The sequence below is a fragment of the Labrus bergylta genome, chromosome 7, assembly GCF_963930695.1.
Source record: "Labrus bergylta chromosome 7, fLabBer1.1, whole genome shotgun sequence".
In the NCBI taxonomy this organism is placed as follows: domain Eukaryota; kingdom Metazoa; phylum Chordata; class Actinopteri; order Labriformes; family Labridae; genus Labrus; species Labrus bergylta.
Window position 1 is genome coordinate 29,709,562 of NC_089201.1, and position 13,819 is coordinate 29,723,380.

The following is a 13,819-nucleotide window of genomic DNA, read 5'->3' on the forward strand; positions in this document are numbered from 1 at the left end:
TCGAGGCTGCTCGGACCCGATTATCTGTTCAGATTATCTCGTAGAGTGAGCGGTCCAAAGATCCAATCTTAACGTCCCCGATCTGCCCGGCGATCGTCACATATTTAGAATTTAAAATCTTGACGATTACGTCATGAAAGGGTCCGGCAGAAGTTGTGTGTGACTACAATATAATCAGACAAGGGAGGACTGTAGTCATGGCGACCAGCGGCAGGACGCAACCCGGTACAGATCATCAGTGCAGCACTTTTCTGAAACTTGTCTCCATATATCTACGATTGTATCAACTTTTCTATATCCTACAACAACTTCCACTTCCTTCTTCTTTCACCAACCGTCGTTCGTTGTTTTTTTTAAATGAAACTTTATTAACAATTGTCAACGCTCCGTCCCGATTTCACTCGTACAGTGTGAGCTCTCCGGCCGTGCCCGACAATCGGCTCGTACAGTGTGAGCACGTCAATCTCAAGGTCTGGTCGGGCGTCATAAACGATTCAGTCGTACAGTGTGAGCTGACATGACACCCCGACTTTTATACAATCGGGGGAAATCGCACCGTGTGAGCCAGACTTTAGAGCTTTTTAAAGAACTAGACATCCAGCACTACACCTCATCAGTGTTATCCTACATCAACTTCTGTATTGAAAATGTCACCACAAAAGAGCAGCTCGAAGTATTCCCCAACCAAAAACCACGGTTCAACAACAGCGTGCTGCACAAAGCTCGGGATGCAGCACTCAGATCAGGGGATAAGGAAGCATACGGGAGAGCAAACGCAGACCTTAACAGGGGCATCAAAGCTGCTTAACAACAATACAAGCAGCAGATTAAGGACAACTTCAGGAATGACAACCGCTGCTTTATGTGGCAAGACATCAGGAACATCGCTTACTTCAAACAAAGCTAGAGCACAACCTTCCCCCACTGATACCTCACTCCCAGACCAGCTCAACTCTTTATTTGCACCACTTTGAGGACACCTCCAGCCTACGAGCAGACACACTCATTACACCCTCAGAGAAAAGACCCGTACACTCACTCTGCAGCCCTTCCAGGTTAAGCAGGCCCTCCTCATTATAGACTGCAAAAAGGCTTCCGGGACGGATGGGGGTCCCAGGAGGGGCGCTGAAGGCATGTGTCAAGCAGCTCACTGAAGTCTTTTCAGTCAGCCACTACAACAGGCCACAGTCCTCTTGTCACCATAATCACAGTGCCCAAGACAACAGTAGTCTCAAACTTGAATGACTACCATCCGGTTAATATGACCCCAGTAATCATAAAATGCATAGAGACTGGTACTGACCCACATCTGGTTTCAACACCAGTTCACGTACAGGACCAACAGATCAGCAAAAGATCGCCATATCCCTTTCATTACACGCAGCCATCATCCACCTGGAAGATCTAAACATACCCATCAGAATGCTTTTCATCAGAACCCTTCTGTCTGTGGATCGAGGACTTCCTCAGCATTTCAGGCTGGAAAACAACATCTTCTCATCACCGGTGTACCCCAAAGCTGCATCCTTGGTCCTCTCCTCTTCTCCCTGTGTACTCAGCAGCTCGGGTCCGAGCAGCCTCGAGTCGGGAGAGACCCTGAGATTGTCGGGAAGAATCGGAGCTCAGATCGGTCCGATGATCCTGCAGAGTGAACCAGACTTTCATTGATCATCTTAAAGTGTAATAAGTCTTCATTCGCCTTTCCTGTCTATGTGCAACAACTGTTACTTATCTATCCATTCACTGTGCAATAATAAATGATCTATAACTTAATGTGCATTAATCCTTAACTCATTTATCTGCTGTACAATAACTGCTTATTTATTTAGTCACTTAACTGCTGCTTGACTTTCACTGTGAAACAGTTTCTCACGTATACACTAACTGATGCTGCTAGGCTTGACCACTTCATTTCAACAAACACATTTAAAAAAGGAAACAAGTACTTAGTATTAAAATTAATCGACCGCTTCTTTCTTTTGTCATTAATGCACTTTGAAAAAAAAAAATCTTTTACTGTCTATCACATAGTGACAAGAGTTTAAAAACATAAAGATAAATCACTTTTAACACCTGTGGTTCTTGAATGTAACATCATTCATTTGTTACAGGTGTTTTTAACTCATCATTATGAGGACAATACAGAAGAAAATGTGACTCTTAACTTCTCCTCATTGACACGATTTGTCCTTCATCTTCTTAAATCTGAAATGTATGTTTTGAACTGTGCAGACTAAGACAAAGTTACCCTGCATGCAGTTACTCTTTCCCACTTCCCTTCTCTCTAAAAGTGATCAGCTGTATCATTAAATATACAAACTATGACTTTGAAGTGTAACTCAGGTGTTCAGGGTCTCATGACATGTTAGGGATACTTCATGTGATGTGAGTGATTGCTGGTGAAACATGTTAGAGATGATGGGATGGAAATAATCACTCCGTTTTTAAAACTGAAGACTTTCAACATGACCCAACAAAAAACATTTTGGTTATTATGAGAGACGGGGAAAAAAAGGCTAAACAGAATTCAATTTTAGCTGTGAAAATATATCACGATTGTCAATCTGTTTTCAGAAAGTGACACATTTGTTTGATAAATGACTCATCCTGAAAAAGAAAGATAATAATAACTTTATTTATAAAACACAGGTTTACAAAGTGCTTTGACAAACAGCAAAAACAAGAACAAACTAAAGCAAACACAGAAGAACATAAACAACAGCAAGAACATAACAAATGTAAAATACTAAAAATAATTAAATACAATTCAACAGAAAAGAACCCAAAGTGCACGATACCCAACAGACATATAGAACCAGACCATCACAAGAACCATCACAAGAACCATCATAAGAACCCAACAACACGGGCTGAGACCAAGAGGACCAAAGATTTAAGATGTATTTGGAGTCACTTTATGGACACGGTGATAAACTGTGTGATGTGTTTGTGTTTGGTCCAGGTGAGAAAGTTGAGAATAAGCAGGTGTTGGTGAACAAATCCATGCCAACTGTCACCCAGACACCACTGGAGGGCAGTACCCAGCCAGGCCAGCCCCAGTACAGAGACGTGCCCGTCAGGTGAGTTGATTTCAGCTCCTCACAACCATACACAAACACCTCAGTGTGTACAGGTAAAACCTCTCTTATGTACAGGTACAACATTAAATATCAACAATAAACAGAATAAGAAAAGACTAATATTTACATGACTAAATATGAAACAGTGCAGTGGTGAATAGTGCAAAAGATGCTGAAGTAACATGAGAAGTAACATGCAGTTATGTGACAGATGAGTCAATTAAGATGTCAATTACAGTATTTACATAAATAAGTGTGCGTGTATTGATCACTTAAATTAAATAATATATATATATATATATACATATATGTATATTCACAGTGACGGTTGGTTTAGAGTCATTTCACCGCGACAGGTCTGACACTCTGTGACTGTTTAGCGTTCATCAGAGGGTCTCAGGAATTCTAGAAATGGTTAACCCACCTTTCATGTTTTTTTTTTAAGTCTTGCCTGCTGTCCTCGTTTCTTTCTGCAGCTATAAGGGCTCAACAGACTCGTACATCGAGAAGGTGATGATATCCTCCAACGCTGAAGATGCTTTCCTCATCAAGATCCTCCTGAGGCAGACCAGGAGACCCGAGATCGGAGACAAATTCAGCAGTCGGCACGGACAGAAAGGTGCTCTAAGCTCTGCACTTTGACACAGTGAAATGCTGCAAAATTGTTCTTCTGAAACTTCTGCAGGTGCACAACACTGAGGATCCTTCTGATATGCATCCAGCCCTCAAGCCCCAAATTACCTCAAAAAAATAATAATAGAACATTTCTAAGATTTTTTTTTTTCTTTGGCCTTCTCAGTGCCTGAGCATTTGTTGAGTCAAGTTCCAGTGGCTGTTGTTCTGTCACTGCCCCCCCTGTCCTCATCTTTCAAGAGCTCTTTTCAATTAATTGGCTCATTGTCCGGTGCCAGACTATGCAAATTTATTACACCCCAGCAGTATTCTGCTGCTACTTGGGGTAAAAGTGTTTACAACCTCCATTGTTTTGCAGCACCTCCCCTATAGAGGGCCGGTATGATGTTTTAATCAAAAAGCTAACTGGCGCCATGCATAATTTACTCTCCTCATTAACGCCGTGGCCACTGGGCGGTCAGCTCGGGACGGAACAATGTCTTCTGTCTCAGATAGTGACGGAGAGAGAGAGAGGGGTCGCCGCGGGGTTAGCTGAAGGAGATCTTTAATGGCTAGTCCCAGATAAGCAACTGATGGGACAGATTGTTTTTTTTTACCTGGATCCTTTCAGATATAAGGGATGCATGTGGAAGCTATTTTTTTGTCTCCTTTAGGGATCTTTTTTTCTGTGGGAAAACACACATTTTCATTTTTACACAAAAATGAAGAATTGTAAACTTTTTTTATTATTCAGTTAGAAAGTGAAGCAATAGATCTCCCAGCTCCTCATGACTAGTCTCATAAGTTTTGGTCCAGCAGAGCAGAATAAGTTAATTATTTACCAGTCTCACACACACACACACACACTTTCTCTCACAGCTGTGTAGGTGGGGGAGGAGGTAAAGGGGTAGTCAGTAGTAGAGGCCCATTGTGCAAACCGCCAGCATGGAGCTGTTTGAGCTGTGATGGAGGGCTCTGGACCCTTGCTGTTGTCTTGCCTTTCTCTGCTGATTTCATGCCTCTTTTATCATTCACTTTCACACAAAACAAACAACAGCGAGGATGTCTGCTATGGGAACTAGTGTCTCTCTCTCTCTCTCTCTCTCTCTCTCTCTCTCTCTCTCTGATTATTTCTGTCGGCTTGTCCTTCATTTCATTTTGTTTCCACCCTCTCTCTTTCATCCCACTTCTTTCCTGATATTTAAGGATTTCTTTTTTTTTTTTACTGCCTTTTCTTTCTATTGATTTTCCCCCTTTTTTTTTTAATGTTTCCACTGGCCCCGGTTGTTCTTGCCCCCTTTTCTCCTCTCTTTTACACCTTCTTCCTGCTTGTTGGATGACTTTCCAGTTAATTGCTGCACTTGTTCCCAGTCAACATCCTGTTGGGCATCAGCATTCTGTGCTGTGTGGCTGACCAGTCAGCTAATAGCACATTTTTCCCCACGTGCAACAGATTATTCAACTTCTCCTCTTGCGGTTGATCCTCTCCACTTCCTCTGAGTTGAAATAAAAAGTCATGGATGTGTAATCCCAGTCTCACTGTCAAACTAAGCTACCTTTCTCCACTTCCTGCCCTCCTTCTCTTCTCCCCTCCTTCTCTTTTTTTTCATTTGCAAATGGGCCGACAATTTGTTTACCCTGTGCAAGGAAGAGTGCTTCGTCCCCTCTGCAAACATTTGCACTCACACTTAAACTCCTGGCTACCAGGGTGCTTGTCTCCCACGTCATTTAAAAGACAAGACTGTCGGTCCACATGAGTATGGAAATGTCACGGACAGCTCAGCCAGAGAAACGGCAATAAGCATAAAACGTCTGAATGTTTAAGTTTCATGGGAAAAGCTCACCTGACTTTTTAGGGTTAAAGTGATGGTAAGGCTGCTGCTACTAATAAATATCATCCTTACTACAACTTCTTGATTTATTTTAAGAAAAATAATTGATAATAATTACTTTTTGAATGGTAATAATTTAAAATCATATGTTATCCTCTCATAAGATGCTGAAAGCAGACTTAAACAATCTATTGAATATTCAGCATTATTTCCTTTTCTGTGGCTTTTTACTGATTACCAAACACTCCTGCTGTTGTTTTGCTTTATTTGCAATGTGGGTCAAACTGCTGTGTGCTCAGGTGTGCATTGAATTTAATATGTTTCTTTTTCTCTCTCTCATTCTGTGTGTGTGTGTGTGTGTGTGTGTGTGTGTGTGTGTGTATGTGTGTGTGTGTGTGTGTCAGGTGTTTGTGGTCTTATCGTTCCTCAGGAGGACATGCCGTTCTGTGACTCTGGTATCTGTCCAGATATCATCATGAACCCTCACGGATACCCCTCCAGAATGACGGTACTACATGAATCTGCAAAGAAAACGATCTGGGTTTAAACTGCAGAACAATCCTGCACAGAGTATTTAATCAATATATCATTCAAATGTTTTGTCTTTCTTTGTCAGAAAAAGAAAAGGGGTGCAAGTTCAGCCCAGTTTTCAAGAGTTTTTATATGCAGAGAGTCCCCATATTTGGTTTTCAACCCTCTACCCTTTGCTGTGTGTCATCCTCACTCTTTCACCATGTGCTTGTCTCTCCTAAACTGTCCCATCAAATGAAGGCAAAATTAAAAAAATAAATTAAAAAAAATCTAGAAAATGGCCCAAAAAAGAGCAAGAAGCTGACAACACTTCCCCTGATCCCCAGTGACTCCAAAATAAAAAGATACTCACTTAATATTGCTTGTTGAAAAAGAAAAACAACAAACCAAACTATCTTTGCAGCTGGAGGCCGATCATTTTTCTTTAGAAAAATTATTAAATTATTATCTTATCTCTAAAAGTATGTGTCTTATATATCCTGTGTATTTTGCATTACTTCTTTCTCTGTCTTGCTGCTGCAATGCCCAAATTTCCCGTCTGGGGTCAATAAAGTATTATCCTATCCTATCCTAAAAGATCATTTTAAAAAAACATATTCTGTGTAGGATTAGTTCTGTTGATGAAATGCCCTTCTGTTTTCTTGTGGGGTTTTTTTTGTTATTATTTTGTAGTTTTAAAGATTTATCAGCGAGTTCATTGTTAACCAACTCTGTCTCTCCTCAAAATGTTTTGTGTCGCTCTCCTGAAACAAAATCCTCATTATCCGCGCTCCTCTCTGGGTTATCGTTGGCTTCCAGAGCACACGTCCATTGACGCCGCTAAGCAGCAATCTAAACTGTTCACAAACAGATATTTGTTGCTGCGGAGACGGCCGCTTGTAGCAGCGTGTGGAAGTTTTATCAAACGTGCACAGTACATCTGAAGTTGAAGGATTGGCGCTGAATGAGAATGACATGAAACTTGGCCCTGGTTCTGCCCTCTTTTTTGTCCCATGCACTGTAAAAATCTTGAACAATCTTTTACTGCTGAAGTTGTCGGCGTGTTTACTCTGTGGTCGTCATGGAAAAGACTCAGAAATCTTTGGCTTGGGAGGATGTTTCTGTGGCCTGAGAGTAGGTGTTTTCCTTTCATGTGGTGGGGTCAGGGGTCCTCTGGATGTGACCTCTGTGGAATTGTTGAAATCAGTCATCCTAAAACTGTTGGTCCGACCCTTAGGGGGACGTGTGTATTCTAATCCCCCCCCCTCAAAACACCAACATTTGGTGCCAGGAGAGAGTGTAGGTTATCAAAGATGTACTGTATGTTGTGGACCATTGTTGATGTGTCTGAGCTACAAAGTGTGTGTATGTGTGTCGTTCTGTCAGGTGGGTAAGCTGATAGAGCTGCTGGCTGGGAAGGCGGGGGTCCTGGATGGACGCTTTCACTACGGCACAGCCTTCGGAGGCAGCAAGGTGAAGGATGTGTGTGAAGATCTCATCCGTTATGGATACAACTATCAGGGCAAAGATTACGTCACCTCAGGAATCACAGGGTAAAAACAAGAATGCATGTTTTCTCTCACTCAACACAACTTCTGCTGCAAAGCGGAACATATTTTATTCTTTGAAATGATTTCTTTCTTGTCACTAATAAACCTGCATGTGTAAGCTCATTACAGGAAATCAAATATAAAGTATGGAACCCTTTTCTCAGTGTTGTCATGAATTTCATGTTATGCAGCTGCACTGACAACTCTACAGACGTATCTGATTCTTTAGGAGTCAGCTGCTAAAGAGAAACCTCTTTAAAGGCTTTATATGCGATTTTTTTTGATCCAGCAGATGTCGCCCTTGAGCACCAGCATGACACCAAAACAACTGGCGGTGCATTGTTGTGTTAGCATGCTAATGCTAGCGATCTTTATTATGCTGGTATCTTCACACTGCATGTAAATTTACCTGAAATGAGCGTGATCTAGAAACACAGTTAAGCAGTGAGTACAGTATGTTATTCTTCTTTTCTCTAGTCCCTCAATTAAACAACTTTTATACACGAGGGGAGGAGTCAGCCGGCCGTCCTGGCGATGTAAACAAAGTGAAGATAGGACTCTGAAAACTCTGAAAACATCACAGACAGTGGGACTCGGGTGTTACACCCATTGTAGACAGTCATGACTCACAGAGTTATTTTCAGAGGATATACTTGATTTATATATTTAAGAGTGAAAAATCACATATAAAGACTTTAAGGAATAAATACATCATTATCTTTCTCACAATGTTTACATTTGTTCCAGACTTAAACATATATTTCAGGACTCCACCACGGACTGTTTCAAACATGGATGGAGTCACATTGGTTTCTGATCCAATGAATGCTGTAGGCACATTGTAAATGCTAATTCTAACTTACCTTCTTGCTAATTACTAGATTCCAGTAAAGATGTGAGGAGTGGTGCTGAATGAACGTCTTGGTTGCTCATCTAGTTTGTCAGTCAGTTAGCATATCCAAAACGATGAGAACATGCAGTCCAAGCCTACAGTTTAAATTCAGGTGAAGGATCCATGTTTTTTTTTAACTTTCTTCTCTGTTTTAAATCTGAATCCCTGGGGCACAGATGGCCTGGCGGTTAGGTCACACTCCTTCTATAGAGGCTGAGGTCCTCCAGGCGGGCTCCCGATTTCTTACTGTATTCACAGTCCTATCAAATAAAGGCAAAAAGCAAAATAAAAATCTGCGATAAGATTGTTTTTTTTTTTTGTTTGTTTTTTATAAAAGCCAGTAAGAGTAGCGTCTTGGCAGCCAACTGTTAAAGATGGTATTTCTGAGCTTCCATCGCACCTGAATGCACCGTTTTTATCAGATGCTTTTTTTTTTATTCTAATGTGTTTTTAATGCTGCCCTCAAAAACTCAACAATACAATAGATAACTGTAAGGAAGCCATCCCACATGAGTAAAGACCAGAAACCAGAAAATGTTTGGTGTTGTGACACATTCTTGATGAAGTAAAGATCTTTGTGGGCGCTTTAACTTTGTTTTCTGTTTGGCTGCTGTATCATCATCAGAGAACCTCTGGAGGCTTACATCTATTTTGGACCGGTGTATTATCAGAAACTGAAGCACATGGTCTTGGACAAAATGCACGCCAGAGCCCGAGGGCCCAGAGCTGTTCTCACCAGGTAACATCAGTTTTGTAGTTTCTAAGAAATGGCTAATTAAAAAAAACTGCTTTGCTCTCTGATAACCTCAAAGCATGTTATTGTTTCTTCTGATGTTTTCTGCACTGATTCTTTACCAGTGACAAACTACTGCCCCTCGGTCTCACCTGTTTTTAATTTTCTGAATGTGTCCGTCCGGCTGTCAGGCAGCCTACTGAGGGACGCTCTAGAGATGGAGGTCTGCGTCTGGGCGAGATGGAGCGTGACTGTCTGATCGGCTATGGAGCGAGCATGTTACTGCTGGAGCGCCTCATGATCTCTAGTGACGCCTTTGAGGTGGACGTGTGCGGACAGTGCGGCCTGTTGGGATACTCTGGGTGGTAAGTGGAACACTGGTTTTTCTTAGAAGCTGAATATGTTTCTGTGGAAATTCCACTAAATAGTTCATTCATATTAGACTAACACAAAGAACACAGTGCCACCATTTTTTATTTTTTTATTTAACCAGGTTGTTCCCATTGAGATTAAAAACCTCTTTTTCAAGGGAGACCTGGCCAAGACAGGCAGCAGCAAGAACACAAAGTTACAGACAGAAATACAGAGAGAGACACAGTGCAGTTTATAAAACACAACATTTTGGATTGAAACAGAACCATCTATGAGTCATATCTGGGAATCAGTCGTTCAAACAGCCGAGCTAAAACATCGACATCCTATAGAATCTGCTTCCATGTCTTTCATTTTAGATTTAAGAACATTTCAGGACACCAGCTCCTTGAGCTTTAAGTCATTCTGCTACAGATTCCAGGCTGAGGGTGCAGAGTACCCAAAAGCCCTTTTCCTCAATTTCCGTCTGAGCGTTTGGTGACAGAGAGCATAAAGAGGTCCTGAGAACGCAAAGAATACTGTCCAGTACTTCTCTGCATGATAAAAACACACAGATCTAGAGGAAGCAGATATATATAAAGATGTATCAGTGTATGAGTCTACGGGTCGCCAAAGCGGGCCATCCAACCCGAGAGTACAACTGAGTCAGAGCTCTACCATTTGTAATGAACCTCAAGGATGCATGGTAGGTAGTATCAACCATATGGAGACACTGAGCAGAGGCGTGCATGTACCAAAGATCACAAGCTGCTATTAATATCTTTCAATATCATGTTTATCATCAGGTGTGATCACAGAGACACGGCGGTGGCTTCACATATTTCTCCTTCTCGTAACTCAGCACATCGTCATCACCTGCACGTATTTATTGTGGAAATAATTTAAGTGTGGAAATTAAGTCGGGGCATCCCGATATATCCTCATAATTAGTCAAAGAACAGACAGAGTTTTTTTTTCATTGATGAAACCTTTGATTAATTATATCAGACTGCTGACTGTAATGATGAACGGTGGATGTTTTGGCGCTGTAGGAGTCAGAAAGGTTATTTGCATTGTCTAAACTTCTGGTTTTTCGCGTCGATCTAGTGCTGGAAACCTTTGATCTGCCCGCTCGTTTATCTGCATTTTTGATTGACGAGCTGCTTTGCGTCGAGCGTTTATGGTTAAATGAGGGCATGTAGACGGCGGAACATGAGGCTCATCTACGTGTGCACATTTACCAGGTGGATCGTGATTTATAAAGGGAACAGTGCGTGCAGGTGTGCGTACGAACGGTTTTAGAATTATATGTATTATTCTAATTATTTTGTGTGCACACCATTTCCGGGTTTTTAGGCGCATGAACACTTTCAGTATGGATTCTAGGCACTGTTATATACATTTAGTTCTTTAAAGCCTGGCTCACACGGTGCGATTTTCCCCCCGATTGTATAAAAGTCGGAGTGGCATTTCAGCTCACACTGTACGACTGAATCGTTTACGACGCCCGTCCAGACCTTGAGATTGACGTGCTCACACTGTACGAGTGAAATCGTGACGGAGCGTTGACAATTGTTAATAAAGTTTCATTTGAAAAAAACAAAGGACGTTGGTTGGTGAAAGAAGAAGGAAGTGGAAGTTGTTGTAGGATATAGAAAAGTTGATACAATCGTAGATATATGGAGACAAGTTTCAGAAAAGTGCTGCACTGACGATCTGTACCGGGTTGCGTCCTGCCGCTGGTCGCCATGACTACAGTCCTCCCTTGTCTGATTATATTGTAGTCACACACAACTTCTGCCGGACCCTTTTATGACGTAATCGTCAAGATTTTAAATTCTAAATATTAAACATGTTTGAAATAAATCGGGGCGTTAAGATTGGATCTTTGGACCGCTCACTCTACGAGATAATCTGAACAGATAATCGGGTCCGAGCAGCCTCGAGTCGGGAGCGACCCTGAGACTGTCGGGAAGAATCGGAGCTCAAATCGGCCCGATGATCCTGCAGAGTGAGCCGGGCTTAAGACCTCTACAAACCTTTCTCCATCATTATTCTTCTGGTCTGATTCTTGTTTTTTTTCCTCTTCCAGGTGTCACTACTGTAAGTCTTCCTGCCACGTTTCCACGCTGCGTATTCCATACGCCTGCAAGCTGCTGTTCCAGGAGCTGCAGTCCATGAACATCATCCCCCGACTCAAACTGTCACGCTACAACGAGTGAAAAAGATAGGGACACAAACACAAGACCGTGTGAGTGAAAAGGTTTTCTAAGAAGTCTCAGACGGAACAACATGTCGAGATATCAGAGCTGAAGGCTTTGAAACATTTTGGTGTTAACACCATGTACATTTTTGTTGTTGTTACTTTGTCAACATTATGATCTTTGTATGTGTATAAAATAAACACAGATGTATGATTTCATTTTCAGCTGCTGTGTGTGGTACTCTGATTACTTTTCGTACATTTTCATATCTTATACACTGTCATCGTGATATGCTTTGGAAATGCTCTCGATCTAAACACATTGGCTCAGGTTTGACTAAAACGAAAAGAAAGAGCGTGCGTCCCCATTTTTCTGTAGTTTTCTATTAAACAAAGCCCAAAGTGTTTTTTTTAATGGGAAACCATGGGCTTAATTTTTTTTCATAGCAAGGATTAAAGGTGATTTAATGTGCGTCCTGCCTTTTAAGGCAGCAGGGTTTCCAGCTCAGAGACCTCAAACCTTCTCGGTCTATGAGGACGTCATCACAGGGGTTTTATCTGGGTCAAATGTCTTCCTCTCGGGGTCGTCCAGGTGGCGTCTATTCTTAAATCTAGCCACAGACGATAGTTGTGTCAAACCCTTCTGGTTCTCTAAGTTTCTATTAACGTTGATGTCAGAGATCACTTACAGTGTGTTCATGTACTGATCAAATGTCCGAAGCAGAGATTTAATTATAGACAAAAAACACGCTCAACTCACTTTCAACAAAAACTTCTGGGTGCTGAATCCCAAAAGAATTTTGAATAAGAAAAATGATGAGGACAAATTTTATATTTTAATTGCCACACGAACAAAGCAGAGATTTGACATTTGGTTTTCCCTTTTCATTTCTAAATTGATTAGGTTAAATGTTTTTTTTTTTTTATCAGGTTTTAAATATAAAATAAGAGTCAATTTTGTGATATCTGTACTTAAAAATGTGTACTGTAAAAATGTGCAGTATGTCGTTCTGCAGTTTCCTATTATAAACAGATGAGAAGATAATCTGTGGAAATAAAAACTTTATTGATCTCCAACACAGGAAATTAACTTTTTACAGCAGTTCATAAAAATAGAAAAGAAAGAGTAAGTGATGGTGTCAATAAAGTGATGAAAATGAATTCTACCGGTGTTTAAAACTTTACACGCAGTACGTCTTTTTCCTTATAGATGGAAACTGAAGGTCGTGTAGTTTCACAGCATATTGTTGAAGCATTTTAAATAGACAGGAATGGACGGATACTGTTTACGCTCAGTTTTTGTCTTCATAAAAGTGTAGGCAATGCAGGCGTCAGAACCTAAACATCATTTCTTCAAACGTCTGTTTATTTTGTAACCAGAAGTCCTTCACCCAAAAACAAACCTCCTGCAGGTTTTAAATCAGGAAAACAGTCAATATTCATATCTGAGATGATTGAATCAGATCATCTGTTTTTCTCAAAGAAAGACTCTCATTGACAGTGAATTGATTTTTTGCAGCTTATTTTAATATCATACACATTGATCATGAGGTGATTTTTCTGAAATTGAGCTATAATCCTGAAGAAGGAGCCAGTAGATTTGAAACATCATGTTAACATGTTTCTACATGTTTTTGCTGTCTGGCAGGAGTCCTGTAGATCCTGACTGGCTGCTCATCAAGAGTTAATGTTCATGTTAATCAGTTGATCGTTGAAGGATGTTTGATTGGCAGACTGCTGGATGATTCGATATGAGTGAAGAAACAGAAATGGCAGAGCTTCACTAATTCATGTCATCAGGAAGAGACAAAGTGTCTTTGAATCATATGGTTTCCTCTTTTAAATCCACCAACATGTTGTATGTGGTGTAACCATACCCCCCCCCCCCCGCCCAACTCGCACACACACACACAAAATTCAATTGAGGCCTTTTCAGTGAACAAAAGCGGTACACATCCGTTTTTGCGGGCAGAGTGTGTGAGAATAGGAGGGATGGAAGAGGCCCTTTTGGTGGCTGCACCTGTCCTATTTTATGAGTCTCTAATAAGCAGATAAC

General features: G+C 41.1%; 1 protein-coding gene across 1 annotated transcript in view; it reads left to right on the forward strand.

The window, feature by feature from the left end:
- Window positions 1-11,988, forward strand: part of polr3b (polymerase (RNA) III (DNA directed) polypeptide B) — a 28,827-nt gene extending 16,839 nt beyond the window's left edge. The window contains exons 22-28 of the mRNA XM_020657577.3: window positions 2,963-3,080; window positions 3,557-3,699; window positions 5,929-6,032; window positions 7,421-7,587; window positions 9,102-9,215; window positions 9,401-9,574; window positions 11,653-11,988. Of these exons, the coding sequence (XP_020513233.1) occupies window positions 2,963-3,080; window positions 3,557-3,699; window positions 5,929-6,032; window positions 7,421-7,587; window positions 9,102-9,215; window positions 9,401-9,574; window positions 11,653-11,782 (950 nt within the window). The 3' untranslated portion in view covers window positions 11,783-11,988. The remainder of the gene's footprint in view (window positions 1-2,962; window positions 3,081-3,556; window positions 3,700-5,928; window positions 6,033-7,420; window positions 7,588-9,101; window positions 9,216-9,400; window positions 9,575-11,652) is intronic.
- The last annotated feature ends 1,831 nt before the right edge of the window (window positions 11,989-13,819 follow it).